This window comes from Rhinolophus sinicus, linkage group LG10 (genome assembly GCF_036562045.2).
Source record: "Rhinolophus sinicus isolate RSC01 linkage group LG10, ASM3656204v1, whole genome shotgun sequence".
In the NCBI taxonomy this organism is placed as follows: domain Eukaryota; kingdom Metazoa; phylum Chordata; class Mammalia; order Chiroptera; family Rhinolophidae; genus Rhinolophus; species Rhinolophus sinicus.
In genome coordinates, this window is record NC_133759.1 from 102398881 (window position 1) to 102420191 (window position 21311).

The 21311-nt window shown below is 50.7% G+C and overlaps 1 protein-coding gene across 1 annotated transcript in view; it reads right to left on the reverse strand.

The window, feature by feature from the left end:
- The window catches only part of SLIT3 (slit guidance ligand 3), a 551973-nt gene that overhangs the window by 42917 nt on the left and 487745 nt on the right, over window positions 1–21311 (reverse strand). The window contains exons 19-23 of the mRNA XM_019740962.2: window positions 19815–19978; window positions 18607–18739; window positions 10079–10147; window positions 8147–8218; window positions 7494–7565 (exon numbers count right to left, since the gene is read on the reverse strand). Coding sequence (XP_019596521.2) covers window positions 7494–7565; window positions 8147–8218; window positions 10079–10147; window positions 18607–18739; window positions 19815–19978 — 510 coding nt within the window. The remainder of the gene's footprint in view (window positions 1–7493; window positions 7566–8146; window positions 8219–10078; window positions 10148–18606; window positions 18740–19814; window positions 19979–21311) is intronic.

Genomic DNA, 21311 nt, shown 5'->3' on the forward strand with positions numbered 1-21311 from the left:
TTTGCACCCGGGAAATGGAGAGATAAAGTTGTGTAATGGAGGCACTGAAGTTCAGAGAGATCACGAGAAGAACTGGGGTGGAGACCATAAGTTCTGGAGCCAGGCCGCTTGCATTCAAACCCTGATTCTGCCACTTACCAGCTGTGTGACTGTGGGCAAAGTTATTACCCTCTCTGGGCCCTGGTTTCCTATTGTAAAATGGGAATAAAGTAAAAAGATTTGCCACAGAAAGTGGTCGTGAGTGCATTCATCTATGCAGAGTCTGTCATGTGCTAAGTGCTAAATGATGAACCGTTATTAGTATTGGTGAAAGGGTCTTGAAGAATGTCCGGTACAGATCAAGAAACTGGTTTCCTTTCTAGTCACCTGGAGAGATTTTGGGGGGCTGCAGAGATGCTATCAATCCCAGCTCAGGTGACACAGGAAGGCGGGCACTCAGCTCCTGTGCAGACGGCCTGCGAGCCTGACACCAGAGGGTTTGGTGTCAGCCACGCACACACATGGGTCTGGTGCTTGTACATCAGAGAGCATTTCCCTACAGCACGTCCAAGGGGCCAGACAGCCTGCCTGGTATCCATCATACCTCTCTGCACCCTGCGGTGCAGCAGCCAGGAACTATTCTCACCTGCAGAGCGGTGGCATATACTGAGCTTTCAATAACTGCCTGGAGAATAGGTTCAGGGAAAAATGAATGAACATTGCCTCACTGCTCAAGCAACAACACGATCAAATCCACAATGCATGGATTATACCCTCCACGGAAGGCTTAACCATCAATCGAATGCAAAAAACCCACCAAATTGATGACTCACTTTGTGTCTGTCCTAGGAAAGGCAAGGTGGGTGAAATTCATAGACTCACAAAGGTGTCTTTAGTGACTGCTGGGCACCGACCGACCCGCATGCTGTGAAGGGAGCCCCAGTATAAGGGGTGATTAGCATTGACCATGGAAGTGTAAACACGATAACAACTCATGAATCTGCTCTTTTGTTTTCCTGGTAGCTGAAGGCAGCCTGCCCTGGTCTTGGGCTAACATACAGACATGAGCTTAATTATACTTAATAGAGAACAAAGGCCTTCAAACTGAGCACCGGAGCTAAGGCACATGCAGATTTCTGAGCCTGGTCCCAGAGATTCCGATTCAGGGGGTCTGGGATGGGGCTCCCAGGTGATGCTGACACTCCTGCTCCTCTGAACCACGTTTAGTTGCCTAAATCGGCATCCTCATCGCCCTAAGCCCCTCCTCTTCCTCCTCCCCAGGAAAGCAGGAAGAGGGTGAGCCGTACTCTAAAGAGCGGTCCAGGTAGCTTCTCACCTCCCTGGGCAGGAGGGGCTAGCAGCTTCCTAACCCTTTTATCAGTATCAGTTAATCTCTAATTCATGTGGCTATTTATGAATCACACTGGCCCCTGCCTGCTATTAACTCGGGTGACTTCATGGTTGCTTGCTGTTTGGCAAATGCACCCAGCCCCGCTGTTAATCATTTCCAAACGAGGCCTGGGCCCCAGGAGAGGCTCGAAGCCCTAATTTAAAAACACCAAACGACCGAAGGCAGCGTTGGCGCTGTGACTCCTGCAAGTCACGCTCCCATTTATTCTGGACCGCGCGCTGAGATCTCTATAATCTGCAGAGTAATGGGGCTATAATTTACTGGGACAACAACACTAAGGAAACCTGCCTACACTGCAGGTTCCCGCTCCCGGTCTGGCCCCAAAGAGGGACTCTCGCCCCACCCTGAAGGATGCCAGGGAAGCAGGAGAATGTGCCCTCCCAGGAAGCAGTTAGCACGCCTTGCTTCTCTCTCACACCGCACAGGGGCTGGGCCAGGCAAGCATCTCTGAGCTCCCAAAGGCTCATCTTTAGGCACCTGGGACTCCCATTTCCCCTCCTGACTCTTGGGGGTGTTAAAGGTAAACTTGGGAACTTGGGGTCCAGATGAGGCTGCCCTCAGAGCAAGGTGAGGACACACCCATTCCGTGTCAGTCCCAGGCTGCCTGAACTTGGGTCTCCGAATGCCCAGGGCCTCTGTACGACAGATGTCAGGGATTGTCCTCATCCTAAATGTGGGCTGGGCCAGGGGGGTGGTGGTGGATGCTCTTCTCAGCAGGCTGCGCCCCGCCCTGGTGACGGGGTTAAAAGCTGGAGTCAAACTCTCTCATCATCACTGGCTGTGTGAGCGGAGACAATCTACCCGTGTCTCACGTCTGTCATTTCTAAAATGGAGGAATTCTCAGTATTGTACTAAAAATCTTTTGGGGCGGGTGTGGGTTGCTTGGCTTTAATACTCTCTTTTCTGTAACAGTTCCTCCCTTTTCCATTGGGGACCCACCCCTCCCTTACTGTTAGTCCAAGTGGTTTGGCCCCACGGGCAGGCGGGGCTGTGGCTCAGGTCGGCCCAGTTGGAGCCACAGTGAGTGGTCTGAGGTCTGAGGTTGAGTATGTGACCTAAGTGGGTCAATGAGAGACACTTGTGGGGTTTTCGCTGGGACTACAAGGGCAGAGGCAGAGAGAGACAGGAATGTGGCTGTACCTGCAGCCAGCTCTGGAGCTCAGGATATATTACTGAACTTTCCAGTTAACTTGCGTCGCTAAATTCTCTTTTCATGCTCAAGGTGGTCTGAGCTGATTTTCTCACCCTTGAGTCAGGAAGAAAGTTAATATACCACTTCATAAGCGAGTGGTGAGGATTGAGAGGTACGAGGCAAGTGGTCCAGCTGGTGTTGGTCCTACCAAGCCCTGCACGTGGTAAGGACTCACACCAGCTATGTTACTGTCAGCATGGCCACTACTCCTCCCCCTCTACGCTCTTGGACATATTTTGGGGTCACTCTTCTCCAAGCATTACCCACCTACAGCAGAAGCCTGAAGGTATTCGGCCTAGAGGTGTCCAAGGTGGTAGTGAGCCCGTGACGGGACCCCAGGACTGGAGAGAAGACACCCTGAGTTTTGGCAGCATGATCCCGTGCCCCTCAGCTTTCTCCCGTGTCTTTCATTCCACCCCACTCTTTAATTCTCATCAGAGGACTCTCTACGCAAGGAAGAAAGGAGGCCATGTCCTTCCAATCTTCAAGAAAAAGTCTGAAATGGGTGGCGATAAAAATGGATGATGACCTACGATGAGGAAAATGGTGGGATGTAGTGGAAAGGGCATTGGGCCAGGAGCTGGGAGGCTCGGGTTCCAGCCGTGGTTCCTCTCATAGCTCTTGGCTGGTCTGCAGCAGCTCTTCCTGCTCCCAGCCCAGAAGCCACATTTCCGTAGCCTCCTGGGATTCCCCTAGCGTACATGCAGGGCCTCCGTGCAGGGTATTTACATTCTCCCAACCTGGAATGTTCTCCACACCCATCCCTACTTAGTTATCTCCCACCGGCTTCTCAGACTCAGCCTTGGGGGAAGTTAAGAGCAGTGATTCTGAGAGCAAATAGCCTTGGGTTCGAATCCCGACTTTACTCTCTATGGGTTGGCGCACTTTGGGAAAGCTACTCAGTCTCTCTAAGGCTCTGTGTCCTCATCTATGAAATGAGGACAACAGTGGTATATTCTTTATAGGATTGATGTGAAGGTGAAAATAATAACGTCACTGAAGCATTGAGCCCCGTACGTGGGATCCGTAGTGAAGGTTTAGTAAATGTCAGAGGTGATCACTACCTTCCCTTCAGAAAGCCTTTGTGATGGATAAAGTTGGTTTCCTTGCCTCTCACTTGTACTCCAGTGTCTCACTCACTCTCTCATTCACAGGTGACCCCCTGTGCTGCACTTGCTTATTTCCTGGTCGATTTCCCCTTCTAGACCAGGAGCTCCCTGAGGCAGGGGCGGTGTTTCATTCCCTGTTTTTTCCCCTTGGTGTTTATTTAGCACAGCATTTAACGCACAGGAGGCATTCGGGAAAGGATGGATAAGCAAATGATCTTGAGCAAGTCACTAAACCTTTCTGAGTTTGTCTTCTTATGAATGAGAGGTTTGCACAGGATAATTTCTAAGACTGACTCCCCATTGCTAAAAATCCCAATTAAACTTTTGTGTGTGTGTGTGTGGGACCAAAGGGCCAGACCAGGACCATGGTTTAGATGTCAAAAGGAGTCCCCTTTTGGCTCACCAGAATTATCTAAGTTCAACAGCTGGTCAAAAATGAAATGGGGTTGTCTGGGAAGGGAGTGAGCTCCTGGTCTCTGAAGGTAACCAAGCAACAACGGGCAAACAGGGATGTCATTGGGAGGATCCATGCAGTCCGTAGAGCATGACCAACAGGCCCAGGTGCATACACAGCAAAGACATCTTACTCCAGGGCCTAGGAGCTAAAAATACTGAGGACCATGAATGCTAATCCAGTCCCTCCCTCGTGAGCACATGCAGAATCAGCCCTCCCAGCGCTAACTGATTCCAGGTGGCTTTCCTGCGGGGCTGGGGCTGGAGAGTGACAGTCGGGACCACACACGCACAAGGCATGTGGCTCGGTGTGGGGCAAAGATCAGGGAACACGCAGATCCCAGAAGAAGAACTAGAATGTCCGCGAGAATGTTCTCATCTAGCTATTTTTAGGTTCGGAGCGAAGCAGGAAAAGCGTATTTTCACACAATGTTTTGTACTCAGGGCTCCCTGACTACCCTCCTTTCATATTCTCTGAAATGTGTTCACATCCACCCGCCGACACACACACTCTGTCTCTGTTTCTGTCTCTCTCTCTTAAATGCCAGGTGTCTCCTCTGCTTTCCAGATCGCTTTTGGGCCTCAGTCTGTGGTGGGACCTTGATGCTCCTCCCCCACCCCAGACTGCCAGCCTCCCTGGTTCTCTGGTCATTTCTGAAATTTAAGCAAAATGATGAGACCCTTTAGAAATGAGAAACAAATACACAAATGCTTAAATGCAGCGGCAGATATTCAATTACCAATTTCAAAAAACCCCTTTCTCCCCACCAACTCCCGAAATTGTAAATACGCTATTCTTCATTCATCTTTATCTTCACCTTCACTTATGATGGAAATGATGTAACACTAGCAGTTAGCTACGGATGAGATTTTTCATTTGTCCACGTCCCTTACAATACTTCCTCAGATATAAATGCTTACCAGTTCTAACTGTAACATATGTACAGATTAGGTTTATTTTTCCCTGTGATGTTATGTGGCAAAGGCTTTGCCACATTGCTATCCAGTTTTCGTCTTTACCTCCTACAATACTGCACTTCATTGACTGGTGGCACCATGCTTCCCTTCAACATTTCCCCACTGCGGCACTTGTAGGTACTATTTAAAATTTAGGTTAAAAATAACAGTGCAACCAAGATCTTAATGCTTGGAACCTTTCCCTCATTTTGGATTATTCTCTAGCATAAATTCCTAGATGTGCAATTACTAGGGGGAAAGGATACAAATATCATAAAAGAAATGTAGCCCATGAACATTTTTATTTTTCCTGAAGTAGCCCTTATGCAGGAAATGGTTGCTCCCCACTGAGGTAGATGGTTGAGATGAGGTCTCTAAGACCCCTTTTTATCTACAAGATCCCATGATTCTAAAGTCATGATGCTAAAATCTACTAGCTCTTAATTCAAGCAGCAGGCACAGTGTGTTGCCTGTTTATGTGTATTCCTGATGCAGTAATGACAGTGGTGGTTCTGGAGTGGGGCACATGAGGTGCTGAGGAAGAGGAAAACCCTGCTGAGGTCCACTCTACCACCCAGGCAGACAGACAGATGGACAGGCATGCATTCACTTTCTCCCCATTATGTGTTGAGGTGTCCTACCCCAAACCACTCTTATAAACATATGCACAAAGATCCCATTAAAATTGGCAGGGCACATGCCCTGGCAGCAAACCTGTGCACAGAATTGGAAGACTGGGTGGGAGACAAGAGGTTGGGATTGAGGTGGGTGGTGGGAGGGAGAGCAGGTCCAGCCTCAGCCCCAGCCAATGAGATGAGCCCATCTCCCGTTGTGTTCAACTGGAAAGAGGGAAATGGTTCTGCTGATGTTTCCATTCTCCAACTCCCCAGAGAAGGTGGGTAATAAATAAGTGACAATAACAGATTGCACACTGTCAGCGCAGGCACTCCTTTGCCCCCAGAGAATTGATTTTTAATAACAACGCAGATGACATGTGGCGGAGTTGTCGCTGACACCGGTGTTTCATGGGTCTCAATAAATCACATCAGCCTGGAAGCTCCGAAATGGACCAGCTTATTGGGTGCGAGTCAGGAGGCTGGAGTCTGCAGCGTCCTACTGCTGGACCTTGGGCCGCTCCCCTCACCAATCTGGGCCTCAGTTTTCCCACCTTTAAAATGGGCACAATCCTCTCAACCTCACAGCACTGTTGTAAAAGGTGCTAAGAGGCAGTGGCCGTGAAAAGCATCTCTCCCCTCAATATAGTTATCGCCATTATAGTAATAATGGGCCAGAAAGGTAAGAGGCTGATAGGTTTGGGGGCAGAGCGTCTGGCACCTCTGCTCTCATTCAAAGGATCCTCCCTGGCTAACAAAATAGGGGCTGGATAGGAAGGTACAAAAATCAGAAGACAATCAGGCCCAGGGTTGGGGGTGGCAGTGAGGTGCGATTCCTGCTTTTGCAAGTGCTAACGTGGTGACACTAATAACAAGTGAATATTTACAAAGGGTTTATTGTGGGCCAAGTGCTTCATATACAGTATCTCAGTTAATCCTCATAAGAGCCTGAGAGGCAGTTAGCATTATTATCTGATTTAATGGATCAGAAGACACACAGCTAGGACGGGGCAGAGCGGTGCTTGGAGAACAGGTGACTCCATCTGCCTCAGTGGGGCAGGCCAGGCAGGTGTCATAGGTGACGGGGGCGGGGGGGTGGCAGGTGTGGAGGCTGCAGACTGCCTAACCCCATCCAACGCGGAGGGCTACTCAGCCAGGCAGGGATGCAGAGGGGAGCCCTGAAATGGCCAGGCCTCTCCATTTTCCCAAAGAGCATAGAAATTAGGGTTTGTATGAGAAACCTCCTGATATTTAAATGTTGGCTACTTACTAAAATTTTGTTTTTTAAAGAAGATACCCCATGAGCAGACTACAAATGCTAACTACTAGCTGTCAGTGAGCTAGACCAGCCCTGGGCTACCAGCCTGTGGTCTCTGGTGTACGAGCTGGGTTTCCTTACGGAGGGTCACAGGGAAGTGAGAGGGACCAACTGTGGAATAACGGTCATCAAAACGGCGCTATGTGCTGCACACTGTGCTGTGACCGCATATCCTAAGCCTCGCGAGGCAGACGCTACTGATCCCATCTTACAGGTAAAGAGGCAGAAACTCAGAGGGGTTAGTGATTTGCTCAAGGTTGCACTGTGGCAGTGGGCTGGGACCGGGGTGGGAGACTCTCAAGCGTATGCTCTTTCTGCCCCACCGAGCAAATGAGGGTGCTAGGTGGGCAGGTATGCATGGGGGGCGGAGTGGGCACCGAGCAAAGGAGAATGGGGACCAGGAGCGCCCAGTACTGCCTGCTGTTGCCCGGCCTGAGGTGCACGGGCCCCGGGTACTCACAGCACTCGGAGAGACCGCAGCCCCTTGAAGGCGTGCACGGGGAGGCACCGCAGCCGGTTGTAGCTCAGGATCCTGCGGAGAAGCACACGGCGTGGTCGGCTCTCCTATCTCAGCTCCCCAGGGGCACCCTGTCCACACTGTGGCCCAGCCCACGCACGTGGTTTATCTTCCCCATTGTAATATAGTGAGAAGAAGCATCCCGACAATAACGGGAAGAGAAACATCTCCCATCACTGGCTTCATTTCCCCACTTTCCTCCCATGTTCTCTAGCAGGCTGGGTCCCTAACCAGCTTTGCCATCATCTCCCTCTATCGTCAAATGGGGAGTGCTCACAACATGCAGAGATAATGCGAAATAAATGGATCTGAACAAAATAGAATTGTGTAGGGAAATCCTCCACTGGGAAAGAAATTTGCAAAGCACAGAGGCACTCCAAAGAGGACTTTCTTCAGGAGTAATTAGGCGCCAGTTGCTCTCTAACTGCCCAGGAAGTGGAGTCCAGAGCTACTTTATTTTCCTCCTGACGATTATGGTCTGCCCTGTGCGGGGGCAGCCACAGCTGTGAGGATCATTAGAGCAGAGGACCTAGGCCTGGGGGTCAGGAGGAAAGGATGGCACAGGCTACTTCATGCCAGCACCTCAGTGTACTCACAGGGTGGAGAGGTGAGACATGTTACTGAAGGTGTAATTGGTCAGCACGCTAATGCTGTTGTTGCTCAGGTCACTAGGAAAAATAAAACAAAAGGGTCACAGTTTACTGTTAAGTGTATCCGAAGGGGGTCATTCCCAATGTTCACACATGCCATCCATCCACCCATCCATTCACCCATCATCCATCCATCCATCCATCCATCCATCCATCCATCCATCCATCCATCATCCATCCATCCATCCATCCATCATCCATCTATCCATCACCCATCCATCCATCCATCCAACATCCATCCATCCATCCATCCATCCATCATCCATCCATCCATCCATCATCCATCCATCTTCCTTCCTTCCTTCCCTCCCTCCCTCCCTCCCTCCCTCCCTCCCTCCCTCCCTCCCTCCTTCCTTCCTTCTTTCCCCCATCCTTTCATCATCCATCCAGCCATCCACCCATATATCCATCTACCCACCTATGCATCTACCCACTCATTCATCCAAAGTTCATTTATTCATTCAATATTTATTCAAGCAATCATTCATTCACTCATCTATTCACTTAGCTAGTCAATCACTCCATTACATGTTTATCTATCCATTTCATTCTACCAGCAAAACATAACACATAAGATAATCTCTCCTGATTCCAGTACTTTGCTTTCCTGATAGGTTTTTACTTTCACTGTCCCTCTACCTCCCTCTCTTCTGGCATTCATTTATGCCTCTTATCAGATTCTCTCTTAGGGGGACTCAGGTAGGTGAGGCTGTAGTCCTCTGCCAGCTACAACCTCCAGCTTCTCCGTAGGAGTAAATATTCAGAGCAGTGCTTTTCAACACTAGCTGCACATTAGAATCACGTTGGGAGCTTTTCATCCTCTGAGGCCTTGTCTAGGGTGGGCTTCAGCATCAGCATTAAAAAAAAAAAATCCAAACCAACTACTCAGGTGATTATTGTATTCGGCTGAAGTTGCAAACTACTGCTTTGGTTGTCACTGCTAGGGGAAGGGAGCTACTGGCATCTAGTAGGCAGAGGCCAGAGATGCTGCTAAACATCCCACAATGTCCAGGACTGCTCCCACAACCAAGAATTTTCTGGCCCCTCATATCTATAGTGCCGAGGTTGAGAGAGTGTCATCTAGAGGCTGGTTTCGGGCTTATCAGGGCAGCCAGGTTGAATAAGTGCAGGTGGCTTTCTTCTCCCTTTCTTCAGGGGCCCCCACTTTCCCAAGTGGGGCACTGGTTGATTCTGAAAGAATGAAGGCTCTTTTTCCCCTTGTGGATGGTCTCCCACCGCCTAAACACACAGGCATCTTTCAATGACCACTAGCCGAGGAATTATTTGGCGCCCTCCTGGGTCCACCTCCTTGACAGGCAGGGGAGCTATTGAGGAACAAATCTCAGACCGCCCAGCTTCCTGAGTCCTGCCTACGCCCAGCAGCCCTGCCCTTCCTTCTGGGGTTTTCCTGTGTCTTGGCCTACTTGGAGTTGGGGAGCAGCTACCACCTGAGGGAACCTCAATTTGAACCATCTACTTAGAACATTTTCTGGGAAACTAAAGGAGGAAGGAGAAATGCCCATTTATGCTTTTGGCAATCAAAAGGGCAGCCATACCTGCAAGAAGCTGGAGACTGAAGGGTCTCAGGAATTTAACTGGGGCCCTGGAAGGTCAGAGGCTCACCCACCTCCCCCCAAGCCGAGGGGAAAAGTGATATGGAAGGTCGGTGATGCCAGGCGCTGGGGTTCTCACTGGGTAAGGTGGCAGGCACACCGGGCCGACCCGTTTCTCCCAGCTGCCTCTCCCTGCTCCACTCAGGGAGAAAAGGGCAGAAATGCTGAAAGCCTGCAACGCTGTCCTCCCTCCCTCTCCATATCGGTTTCCCGCGCTCCCCCAGGAGAGAAAATGAAATGTCCCACCCGAAGCCCAGCTCCTTACATGAGTGTCAGGTGTCGGAGGGCAGACAGCTCCCTGGGCACGGCCGTTAAGTGGTTTCCTTCCAGGTACCTGGAAAAGAGCTGCAGAATGAATCCAGGCAGACAGGACGCACATGGGCGTGTTTTCAGAGATGCCTTCCCTGGCTTTCCAGACTAGGTTGGGTCCCCGGCTTACTCTCATAGCTCCTTTCTCCCCTTTATAGCACACACTACATTTGTCATTTAATATTTATTTGTGAGATTATTCAACTAATGACATTTTCCTCCACTGGGCTGCTAAGCCGCACGATGGCAGGACTCTCGTCTAAAACTGTCTAGTGTTGACTCTCCCCAAGACCATGTACAGAGCAGCACACAGTAGGTGGTCAATACACATGTGCTGAATAAAGGCACCCACTTTGTACCCAGCCCTCACAATACCCTTATGTGACAGGGATTCACAGTTGAGGAAACAGAAGTTCAGAGATGTTAAAACACTTGCCCAAGGTCACACAGCCAGCAAGTGGCTGACTGCACTCTGACCACAGTTCCACCTGGCCTCTACTCAGCATCCTCATCTGAGACAGGGAGGCTTAGGGCCTTGAAGGATGAGCACCAAGACAGATTCTTCTGGAGGCTCGGGGCCCCTGTGCCAGCTCCCCTGCCCCCCCCCACCCCCCGCCCAGTTCTCATCAGTGCTATGCTGGTGATCAGATCAGCCTCTTTTCCTGCTTAAAATCCTTCCCTGGCTTCCACTGCTTGCGAGAGAAGCAGTACCCATCTCTCTCTCTCCCCTCGCCCCACACCTATCAAGAGAATATATTTATGTAAAGGAATCGACTCATGCCACTGGGGGGCTGGAAAGTCTGCAATCTGTAAGGCAGGCCACCAGACTGGAAGCTCAGGCAGGACTTCTGCGTTACAACGTTGAGGCAGAATTCCTTCTTCTCTAGGAAACCTCAGCTTTTTGTTCTTAAGGCCTTCAACTGATTACAGGAGGCCCCCCCTCCACATTATCGCAGGTACTCTCCTTTACGTAAAAGGCCAGCTGACTGTAGATGCTATTGAATCTACGAAATACCTTCACGGTAACATCCAGCTGGTGTTTGCCCAAACACTGGGCACCACAGCCTGGCTGAATTGACGCAAAGTTAACCATCCCAGTCCCTGTCTCCCTTTCTGGTTCTTTTTACGGCAAACTCTGGACCTCTGGCTCCAACTGCACTGAGCTTACTCCTCCCCAGACGCCCCACGCTCCCCTGGGGGACAGGTGTCTGCACATGTGAGTCTCTCGTCTCCCTCCTTGTCTATTCCCTCCCACAGACGCTTAGATCTCAGCTCAAGTATCACTTCCCGATATCATCTCCCACACCCACCGGCAACACCACAGGTTCCCAAAGCTTTCGGTACATTTTCTTCACAGCGTTTAACCCCCATGGTGACTTCTCTCGTGTGATTCCATGATTAATGGGGCAGAACTGATTCTGTGTTGCTCGCCACACAGCCCGTACACTAGCTGGCAAAGCACATGCTCAGGAAACTTTATCCATATGATGAGAAACCCCAAAAGCCCCAGGTGGGGCTGCGTCGGGCGCTGGGAGGGAGCAGCTTTGAGTGCAGGTCCCTGGAGACCTGGCATCCGCAGCTCAGAAGACAACCAATCAAAAGATTTCACTTCAGAAATGCAGATGTGGTTGTGTGGGGAAACTTCTCTTTGTAGGAAGCCCTTTGTGACAACTCTGGACTCCAAAGTTGTCTGCAGCCCGCAGCCCAGGCCCCGGAGGGACGCTTTCGGAAGACTGCACTCTTGCCCCGCCAGCCTTAGAACCACCAGAGCATTTCCAGTGGGTTAACCTTCATGTTGACCTGCATTTAAATGCTCTGTTTCAGCCCCAGAACTAGCATGGGAGGATACACCTGCCTTGCATGAAAATCCATACAGGTCTCTGTGAATGGATGTTTCCTGGTCCTGTTTTGAGCTTTGCGGTGCTGACTTGTGCCCCCTGCCACCTCCCCCCGCCAAAAAAAACAAAAACAAAAAAACCCCACGAAACTCTAGGACCTGCTCAATGGTGAATGACAGAGGGTAGCCACCTTCCAGGAGCTTCCACTCCATGCCAGGATTTCCACCACAGCCTGCGGTGACGATGTGGGAGCAGCTCAGGAGTCAGGCAGCACAGGCTCACATAGCTAATAGCTGTGTGACCTTGGGCAAGTTACTTAACCTCTCTGAGCTTGTTTCCTCATCTATAAAATGGGGCTTATAATAATCACTACCTTAAAGTGATCAAGAAGATTAAATAAGAGTGTCTGTGAAAAGCTTTTGGAGCAGTGCCTGGCACACTAGTGTTCAATACATTTTGACTGTCTACATATATATCGATACACACACATAACTCCATCCAATAATACATATGATTACTGAAAGACAGATAACCATCCCCTTGCTGCCTATTCTCTATTATCTTCTGGAGTAATATTTCTAAAATGAGAATCAGATCATGTCCCTTTGCTGCTTAAAATTCTTCCTGGGCTCCCTCATTCTCCTGGGATAAAGAGCCGTATCCCTTCTCCGGTTTTCAGCACACAACACCCTCTTTCCCATTCTATTTGCTCCACCTCACAGCCTTCTCGTTCTTGACTTTAAGATCCTACCGCCTTGCAGTCTTCACAAAACATGTTCTTTCTACTCCTTTCCCTCCTTTCCTTTCCTGGGACATACTATTCCACTCCCTGTCTGAAATGCCCAGTTTACTGGTTAGCTTTCGTAGAGTCCGTCTCCCGTATTCCAAGTTTCTGACATCAGGGGTCTTATCTGTCCCCGTGGCTGCTGCACAGCTCCCATGACAGCATCTGGCACAATAAGCTCAATAAACACTTGATGGAGTGAAGGGGGCTCTCTCAGCTCTCAGTAGCTCCCACAAATGGTCGTGACTGCCCAAGGGCCTAGAAATATCTCTGCGGAAGCCACCTGCTGAGGTCTCCTCCGAGCCTGCGCCAGGCCTCCTGTGCTACTATGCCCAGAGCCAGCCAGCTCTCCGAAGATGTGATCACCCCCTCAGGCTGGTTGTAGGCAGTTTCTGTCCCTTTCCCTGGGCCAGAGAAAGGCAAGGATGGGCCATTGCTCTATAAAGTCTCTGGGGAGCCTGCCCAGTGCTGGGGGGTGGGGGGTGCACAGAAAGCTGGCATTGCACGAGAAGGTCCAGCTGTCAGGATGGACCCAGACAGAACCACTGATAGGTACCTACAGCATCCTGGCAGGGGTGCTGGATTTGCCTTCTCCCTGCTTAAATACAGGCGGCAGGTTCCAAGGAGACCTGTGGCTACCTTCTGCAAATCCCCAATAAGGCAGTGGCCGATAAGGCAGGCCACTGGGCAGAGCACATAGGGATCTGGGCCTCTGCTAAGAGGAGGGAACAGTTTAGTGGCTAAGGGATGGCCTTGGGGTCAGTCAGACCTGGGCTCGAGTCTAGGCTCTGCTGCTTCTTGGCAAGATGATCTTAAGAAATCGTTCAACCTTTCTGAGCCTCAGTTATCTCATCTGCAAAATGGGAGTAAAAACAACTGCCTTATAGGGTTGTTGGATGAAATGAGAGCACACGAGAGAAAAAATCCAGCATAGCCCCTGGCACACAGTAAATGCTCTATAAATGGTTAATTGTGGGGGATTTCATGTAGACAAGGCATTTTCCCTGCTTTCCTAAAGGCCCTGGGTGGGCAGGATTTCCTGGATCCCTCCCTATTCCAGAGCACACACTGTCACTCATTTGTGCTTGTCACGACTGCATGGCTTTGCCCCTTGTCTTGCATGTGTGTCCATCGCCTTCACTGGATGTGAGATGAGGTGAAAGCTTCATCTGAGCTGCCTGCTGTACCCAGACCTCCATTCTCTAAACCCTTGGAGCCACCCAGTGCCAGGCCACGTCCCGCCCTCCCCTTAACCAGTGACTCTTGTCATCTCCTGCCATACTCACTCTCAAAGAGCTGCGTCTCGCCCTGTGTCCTACTGGTTAAGCCCCATCCCTTACAAGTCTGCTATCGGTGCAGAGTGTGTGTGTGTGTGTGTGTGTGTGTGCCTGCCTGCAATGCCAGCCAGCTTCCCATGACGTCCTCAGACCCCATATCCCAATAGAAACCCCTTCTTCCAACAGCTGTTCCTGGAGCGACATATGCCGTACTTCCCTTCCCCTCTCCTTGGGATATCGGTGGTACGACAACAAAATCTAAGGTCAGGGTCCTCAGACCAAAATCAATATCAAAACGGCCTGGTTATTAACCAAGCGTGGCTTGGCAGAGGGGTTTGGGGTGGGGGGTGGGGGAAGCACTAGATTCTGACTCCCTGTATAGCCCTCAGGGAGATGTGGGCTTGCGGAGTTGCTTCCAGAACCAGAAGTCCTGATGTTTGTAAGGCCTGACGTTTGCTCCCTTAAATGGGAGCAAACAGATTTTTAGGTTTAAGTTGTCCCAGAATGGCACGCTGAGTCTAGAAGACTCATAGCACAGCAACAGCAGCATTCTGAAGCCGATGAGGCCCTTTGCATGGGGTATTTGTGTCAGTGACCTTGGGGGCTGAGATGTCCCACATCTGCTTCTGCTCTGCACTCAATAAGACTTTGTAGGCGTGCTTTGAAATCAGGAACTTACCGCTGACTTCCGGCGGGCGTCTCTATGTATTCTTTGCCTGCTCGTGTGCAATGACCTGAATGGTTCCCAGTGTCGCCCACGGACCCTTGGTGGTCCCTTAGACTCTTTCAGGGCTCTCTGAGGCTCAGCCTATTTTTGTGATTAGATTAAATCATTGTTTTCCTTTTGCACTGTGTGAGTAACATTTCTGACACCCCCGTATGAATCAAGGCAGTGGCACGAAATGGTATCAGTGGTTACTACATTCTCCACCTCCATGCATTTGTAGGACAGAAAAAAAAAGAAAGAAAAAAGCCAGTTTCACTTAAGAATGCCCTTGACGATGCAGTAAAAAATGGTTAATTGCATTAAATCTCAACCCTTGAGCACACATCTTTTTAATGCTCTCTGTGATGAAATGCGAAGTGTGTACAAAGCACCCGGATTGCACATGAAGTACACATTGGTTGTCGTGAGGAAGAGCACCTATGTTACAAGCTGACCTAGCCTTTCTCCCCCCATCAAACACCATTTTTACTTAAAAGAATGGCTAGCAAACAAGTTATTCCGAGACAAATATTTAGTAGACAATTTCTCAAAAATGAACAGAGTGAGCCTGTCACTTCAAGGGAAACTACTGACAGTATTTGTTGGCGATGATAAAATTTGAGCTTTCAAGTGAAAATTACAATTTTAGAAAGCTTGTAACTGCCACATTGAGCTTGACAGCGTCCCTTCACTTAAAGGCTTTGCTGATGAGATCGGTGGTGATAGGAACGGCTGCGGCATTTTCGGTCTTATATGATGCAACGTGTCAGCATCGGGAAGGCCTGCATAATTCTGCGAATCCGTATTTTCCAAATGACCACTGAGTGCTGTTATAAGACCACACAGGGGGAAAATTCCATTCAGAGTGCAAGGCAGACCAGGGGATTTTCACGTCATTGAGCATGGTTTCGAGTTCCACGCTGCAATTGGCGTTTAAGAAACGATCACTGTGTGGTTTGGTGTATCATCAAAGAAGAACAGCGACAATTATTTGAAAAGGCTATTAAAATTCTTTCTTTCCTAACTACATGTCTGTGTGAAGCCAGATTTTCTACTTAGACTTAACCCAAAACAACATGTCACACAAAGAAATGAATGAGTGCTAAAGCAAATATGAAAACCGAGCTGTCTATTACGTTTGTAAAAATATAATGTCACTCTTTTCAATTCAACTTCTTTTGGTTTGTTTCTCATAAAAGAATGCTTTTTATATAAATATGTAATGGGTATATTATTAAAATTATGAATTCTAAACGAATTCATAAACTCGTATTTAAAAACTACCTCAGTTGCAGTTTCCAATATGGTTAACGTCAATAGATAGAACCCATGTCAACAAAAGTTCTTTGAGTCCATGATGCTTTGGACAAACGTAAAGGGGTCTGGAGACCCCACAGTCTCAGAACTTCTGGGATAATGGCCACGAGCACGGGATCTGGGGTCAGACTAAACTGTTTTCTCATCCTGACTGGGCTGCTTCCCAAAGGGGAGACTTTTTACTTCCCTGGCAGCAGCTCATCGTGACACAGCGGGCACGTGGTGCTACAGCCCTACTTTAACGACAACACGCAGGGACTAAATGAGCAGATGCGAGGGAAGCAGCTCTTAGCTTGGCCTGTCTCCCCCAAGGAGAGAGACCAGAGGAGACAGAGAAGGGCGGAGGGATGCAGGAATATCACTTCCCACTGGGACGACACCGCCCTGCTCTCTCCTGCTTGCAACAGGCTCTCTCACACCCTGCCCTTTGGAGAAATGTCATGTAACTTTGTTTCTTCTTCTCAGTGAATTAAACTTAATTTTGCTTTGTAAGCTGGCAGCTCTGCCTGAGATAACTAATGGTGCCTGAGGGAGCTGGGAAGTCAGCGTTGGAGGCTCAGCGATGCCCCTGAACCACAGGCCTCCAAGCCCGTTTCCTGGGGGCCTGCCAGCTTTCACTTCTCTGGCATCTGTTTTCCTGCTCTCCGCCCTCACTTCTCCCCTCCAGGAGATGGTTTGGGGACAGAGGTGAGTGCTGCTCTCCTTGGTGAGCTTTGCAAACGACGTCTGGCTGAGGGAAGCGCCATCATTTCCAGAGCAGGAAATCGGGTCTCCTCCCAAAGCTCTTAAGTTTACTTTATAATTACAGCCAATTATCTTTGTTATTTCAATCTCTGTTTCATGAGCTTTGGGGAACAGTATCCACGGGCCTGTTTTTATGGCATTTTCTTCTCTTTGACATGTGTCACTTGGCACTCAATTAACCCAAGAAGGAGGCAAGTACCTGGGTCATTTTCTGCAGCCCCCCACCCACGGCACAGCCCGGCGGAGGAAAGGGCCTGGAGCTCACTGTGTGAGGGGCGTTTGCTCACACAGATCTCCAAGGGCACAGCCTCAGCCCCAGCCCAGGGCCGACACAGACTTTTTAGTGACTGTTAAGGCCTCTGTTCCTTCTTTTGGGCCCCCAGCCCTGGTGACAACTTCCCTGGGTGTCAGGAGATGCCAGGAACCACAACACACACCCAGGAACCTATCTGCTATTCCAAGATAATGGCACACTCAGGGTCCACCCCAGGAGGCAAGGGCAGAGCCCGTCAGAGAAACCCACCCAAGGAGGCATCTGGGTTGAATTCTGTTGCTTGGGTCTGAGGGCACAGGCTAAGCTGGTCTGAAGGAGGGGCTGTGCCTGGGGCCTGGGGAGAAAGTGCAAGCTTGAGGCGTGGGTGGTGGTGGTGGTGGTGGTGTGTGTGTCTCCTGCTTGGGCACGCTGGGTTTCGTCAGTCCCTCTCCTGGCTCTGCCTGCTCCTGACGCTGGCCTTTGCTCAAGCAGTGACTTGCACGTGCAGCAGCCCTCCCGCCCTTCTCGCCCTGCGCTCCTGCCTTCAGCCTGCAGCTCTGGCTTCATCTCCCCAGAGCAGCTTCCTCTGGGCATCACATCGAAGTCAAACCTCTGCCACATCACAGCATCCGTGCCTCTTTTGTGCAGCACTTTTCATGGCTGTCAGCTCACAGGAGCCTCTGAGACGATGGAGCAAATGTCCGACTTCCCAAGAAACCGTGACCCCACAACAGGAGGGGCCATGCCCGTTTTGCTCACCACTGTCTCCCCAGTGTTAGCAGAGTACCTGACACACGAGGCACCCCACCAGTATGTGCTGAATGAAGGTAGGAGGAAGGAAGGAATGCAAGAGCGAGCACAGCTTGTGTGGGCTGTGAGAGTGTGTGATGCTGACTGGCTGCTGCTGGTACACACCAGAGAAAATGCCCTGCCCGTGGGACTGCTGGGCTCTCCAGGGGCAGAAATCAGGTTTTCTTCACAATATTAAGGGCCCCACAGGAAGAGAACAACATGTCTTTCATTTAACGGGGAGTTTCTGGGGCAGAAACAACCCCTGGGGAGTTAGTGTCAGGAGCTTGGGCTGTGGAATAAGAAGGCTCCTGGATGGACAGTGAACTGGATTCAGGACTCAGATCTCATCTGTGAAATGGGTTGTTTGAAGGTGGCATAGGGTCATCTCCGTGGGGTGCTTGGTAAGCCATAGTGCCTGCCGAATGGTGTTTGGACGATTATTCTGTGCTGTGTCTGGTGTCAGACTGAGAGGTTGTTGGGGAATCTAAAAGGGCAGAGTACAGAGCAGGTGCTTGGCGGGGGGGATACAGAAAAGCAGACAGTAACCCTCCCACTTGTATTCTGGAGGATCAGGGACTTGTCACCTGCCAGGCAGAGGCACAGGGAGGAGTCCTTCCTGTCCCAAGTCCAAGCTGCTGCTGTCCCCAGGCCAGGCCAAGGCTCTGCTGCCGTCTCACTGGGATCTGTTCAAGTGGGGCTCCCCCAGGTAGCCTTGGGGTAACATGTGACAGATGCAGGTGGGGCGGGTTCCAGGGTGTCCAGGGGGTACTTACAGCTCGGTCACGTCCTTGGGAATGCCCTTGGGGAGGGTGCGGAGCCCCTTGTTGCTGCATCGCACCACCGTCTCCACGCAGGTGCACTGCTCTGGGCAGCGTGGGCCCAGGTGGCAGCTGCTGTCATCGTTGCCTGTGGAGAGCCCCAGAGTCAGCAGGGCGGGTGACGGACGCCTACAGAGGGGACGGGTGCGCAAGGCCAGGGTGGGACCACGCTGTCTTCAGTATAGGGAAGCCCTCGGCTGCAGGCCAGACCAGGATGAGGGAGCCTACTGGTCTCATCCATGGTTGGAGGGGAAAGACTACATTACCTGCCTGGTTGGGGAGTAGGGCTGCCCACCTGCTACCACACTTAACATAAAACGAAGACTCTAAAGTCCTGATGGACCGAGTGTTACGTAGGAAAGCGGTCACTGTTAGCCCACTCAGGAATGAACCCAACGGACTAAAGGAGCGGCTGGGGCACAGGGCTGAGCCCTGTCCGTTCCCTCCCTCGGTCTCCTCCTTTTCTTCCCTTCTTCCACCACACAAACCCTGTGTGGTGGCTGCATCCCCAGCCCCCACTGTACCTTAACTCAGTTAATCTAGAAACCAGTTAACCTGTCTCTAGATAACCTAAAGCTGACCAAGTAAAAACTGTGCTGGCTTGCAATTATGCAAACAAATTATACCCTCTGGTATCCTGACAGCCAATGCCTTGGCTCTCCAGGTGTTCATATGCCCTAGCCAGTGACAGGAATCTCCAGGAGCTCATCTGGAAGTGTGCTTCTCATTCACACACACTGAGCCTCATGATGCCAGCAGGAAAACTGAGGCCCAGGGCGTCCATGTACAGTTGTGCAGGTTGTGTACTGCACAAGGGTTTTGTATCATCTCATGGGCACCAGTCTCACTGTGGACATGGTGGGTGTGAGAGTATTTGGTTCAACAGTGCTCTAAAGTGTCCGGTTTTAACAAAATCGGTATATTATGACAAACTTGAGACTGATGGAAGCAAAACGTGTTGAGAAAGAGGCACCTTTTCCTAATTTGCACAGAGGAGCCACATGGTCTAGCAGCAGACCTGCAGAGCCCTTTCCAGCCCTAGCTGCATGCCTGAGGGCAGAGTAGAGTCAGCTCTCAGGGCGTCCTGAGCTTCAGCAGCTGCTGGGCCTCTCCTCTCTTGCCCTCCCGGGTACTGCCCCCTGCCCTGCACACAGCTTTCTCACCTTCACAGGTGAAGTCCTGGATGGCCACGTCCTGGATGGGAATCTCTTTGAGGAAGAACGGCTTCTGGCATCGGGGGTTCCCGCTGACGATTCGCCTCTTCCTCAGCCACTTGCCGAGCCAGGCCAGGTGGCAGTTGCAGTTGAAGGGGTTGGACAGGAGGTTTCTGGGGGGAAAGAAGGGCCCTTTCTGAGCGGTAACCTTCCACTGTGGGAGCTGGCCCTGTGGGTCCTGTTCTGCAGCCCTAGGGCCCAGCTCTCTAGACAGAGCTGCTCTGGGTCCAGCAAGAGGAGGCAGGAGGTCTGGGGAAGGGAATGCAGACTTTCTCCTAAAATCCAGACACAGTCTTTGCGAGTGTGTCATCCCAGACCGCCTCCGATGGACGTGACCCTGCTCTGCTGCCATGACCTCCCCTGTTTGCTGAGCTCCGGCTGCGACAACTGCCTTCAGTTTCTCATCAGAGATTGTCTCCCATTTAGAGCCTTCACGTGCAGTTCCTCCTGCCTGGGATGGATCTCTCTACTCTTTGCCTGGCTGGCCTCTCCCCGCATCCGTCAGTCCTCAGCTTACGTGACCCCTCGGCAAAGAAGCTTTGCCCGAGCCACTCATCTAAAGGGAAATGAAAAGGTCCACCCTGTCCCTTTCTTCTCCCTCATTTGCCTTCACTTCTTCCATAGCACCCCTCAGAGCTCGTCACGACTGTCCAGTGTTTGCCACCCTCACTGCACTTTCTGTGCCCCGAGGGGAGGCACCAGGTCTGTGTGTCTGCCTCTGTGTCTCCTGGCACTAGTGTGATGCCAGCGCAGGCTCTCCTCACACAGCTGTTGGATGCAATGACTGGGGTGATGGACGGATGAAGGGATGATAGCAGCTATCACGCTCTGAGTGTTTCCTAGACGACTGGAAAGGAGAAGCACTCTGTAAATCCACTCTCACTCAGCTTGTCACAACAACCCTAGGAAGGAGGTAACACTATTCTCGTTTCACAAATGAAGAAAGTAAAGCTTAGGGGAGTTGCAGAGAGGGCCATATGGCCCTCGAGTGGCGAAGATATGACATGATAATGAGGAGCTTGGGAGTCACACGCTCCTGGGCTTGAGTCCTGGCTCTGACACCCAGTAGCTGTGCAAAGTTGGGCATGCTGCATTCCAAGTCAAAGCTGCTTCCCTTAACACTTTGTGACCCTACCCCTCTCCGCATCTGTCGTATCTTTGCATTCCCAGCATGGAGGCACCTAGGAGCGGCAATAAGTGGGCTTGAATGAACCATCCCACTGGTGCTGGTTCCCAACCCATCGCCCCCCATCTCAATATCACTCATTCATTCAGTTGATTCACTTATTCAACAATTAAATAATGGGTATCTACTTAGTGCCAGGCACATATCTAGACACTGAGGATATAGCAGTTAACAAAACAGTTGCATACGAGGAGCCTTTTTCTCATGTCTTTTAAAGAGTCTTTGGGGAAGAGAAGAGAGAGAGGATGAATTAGCAACTG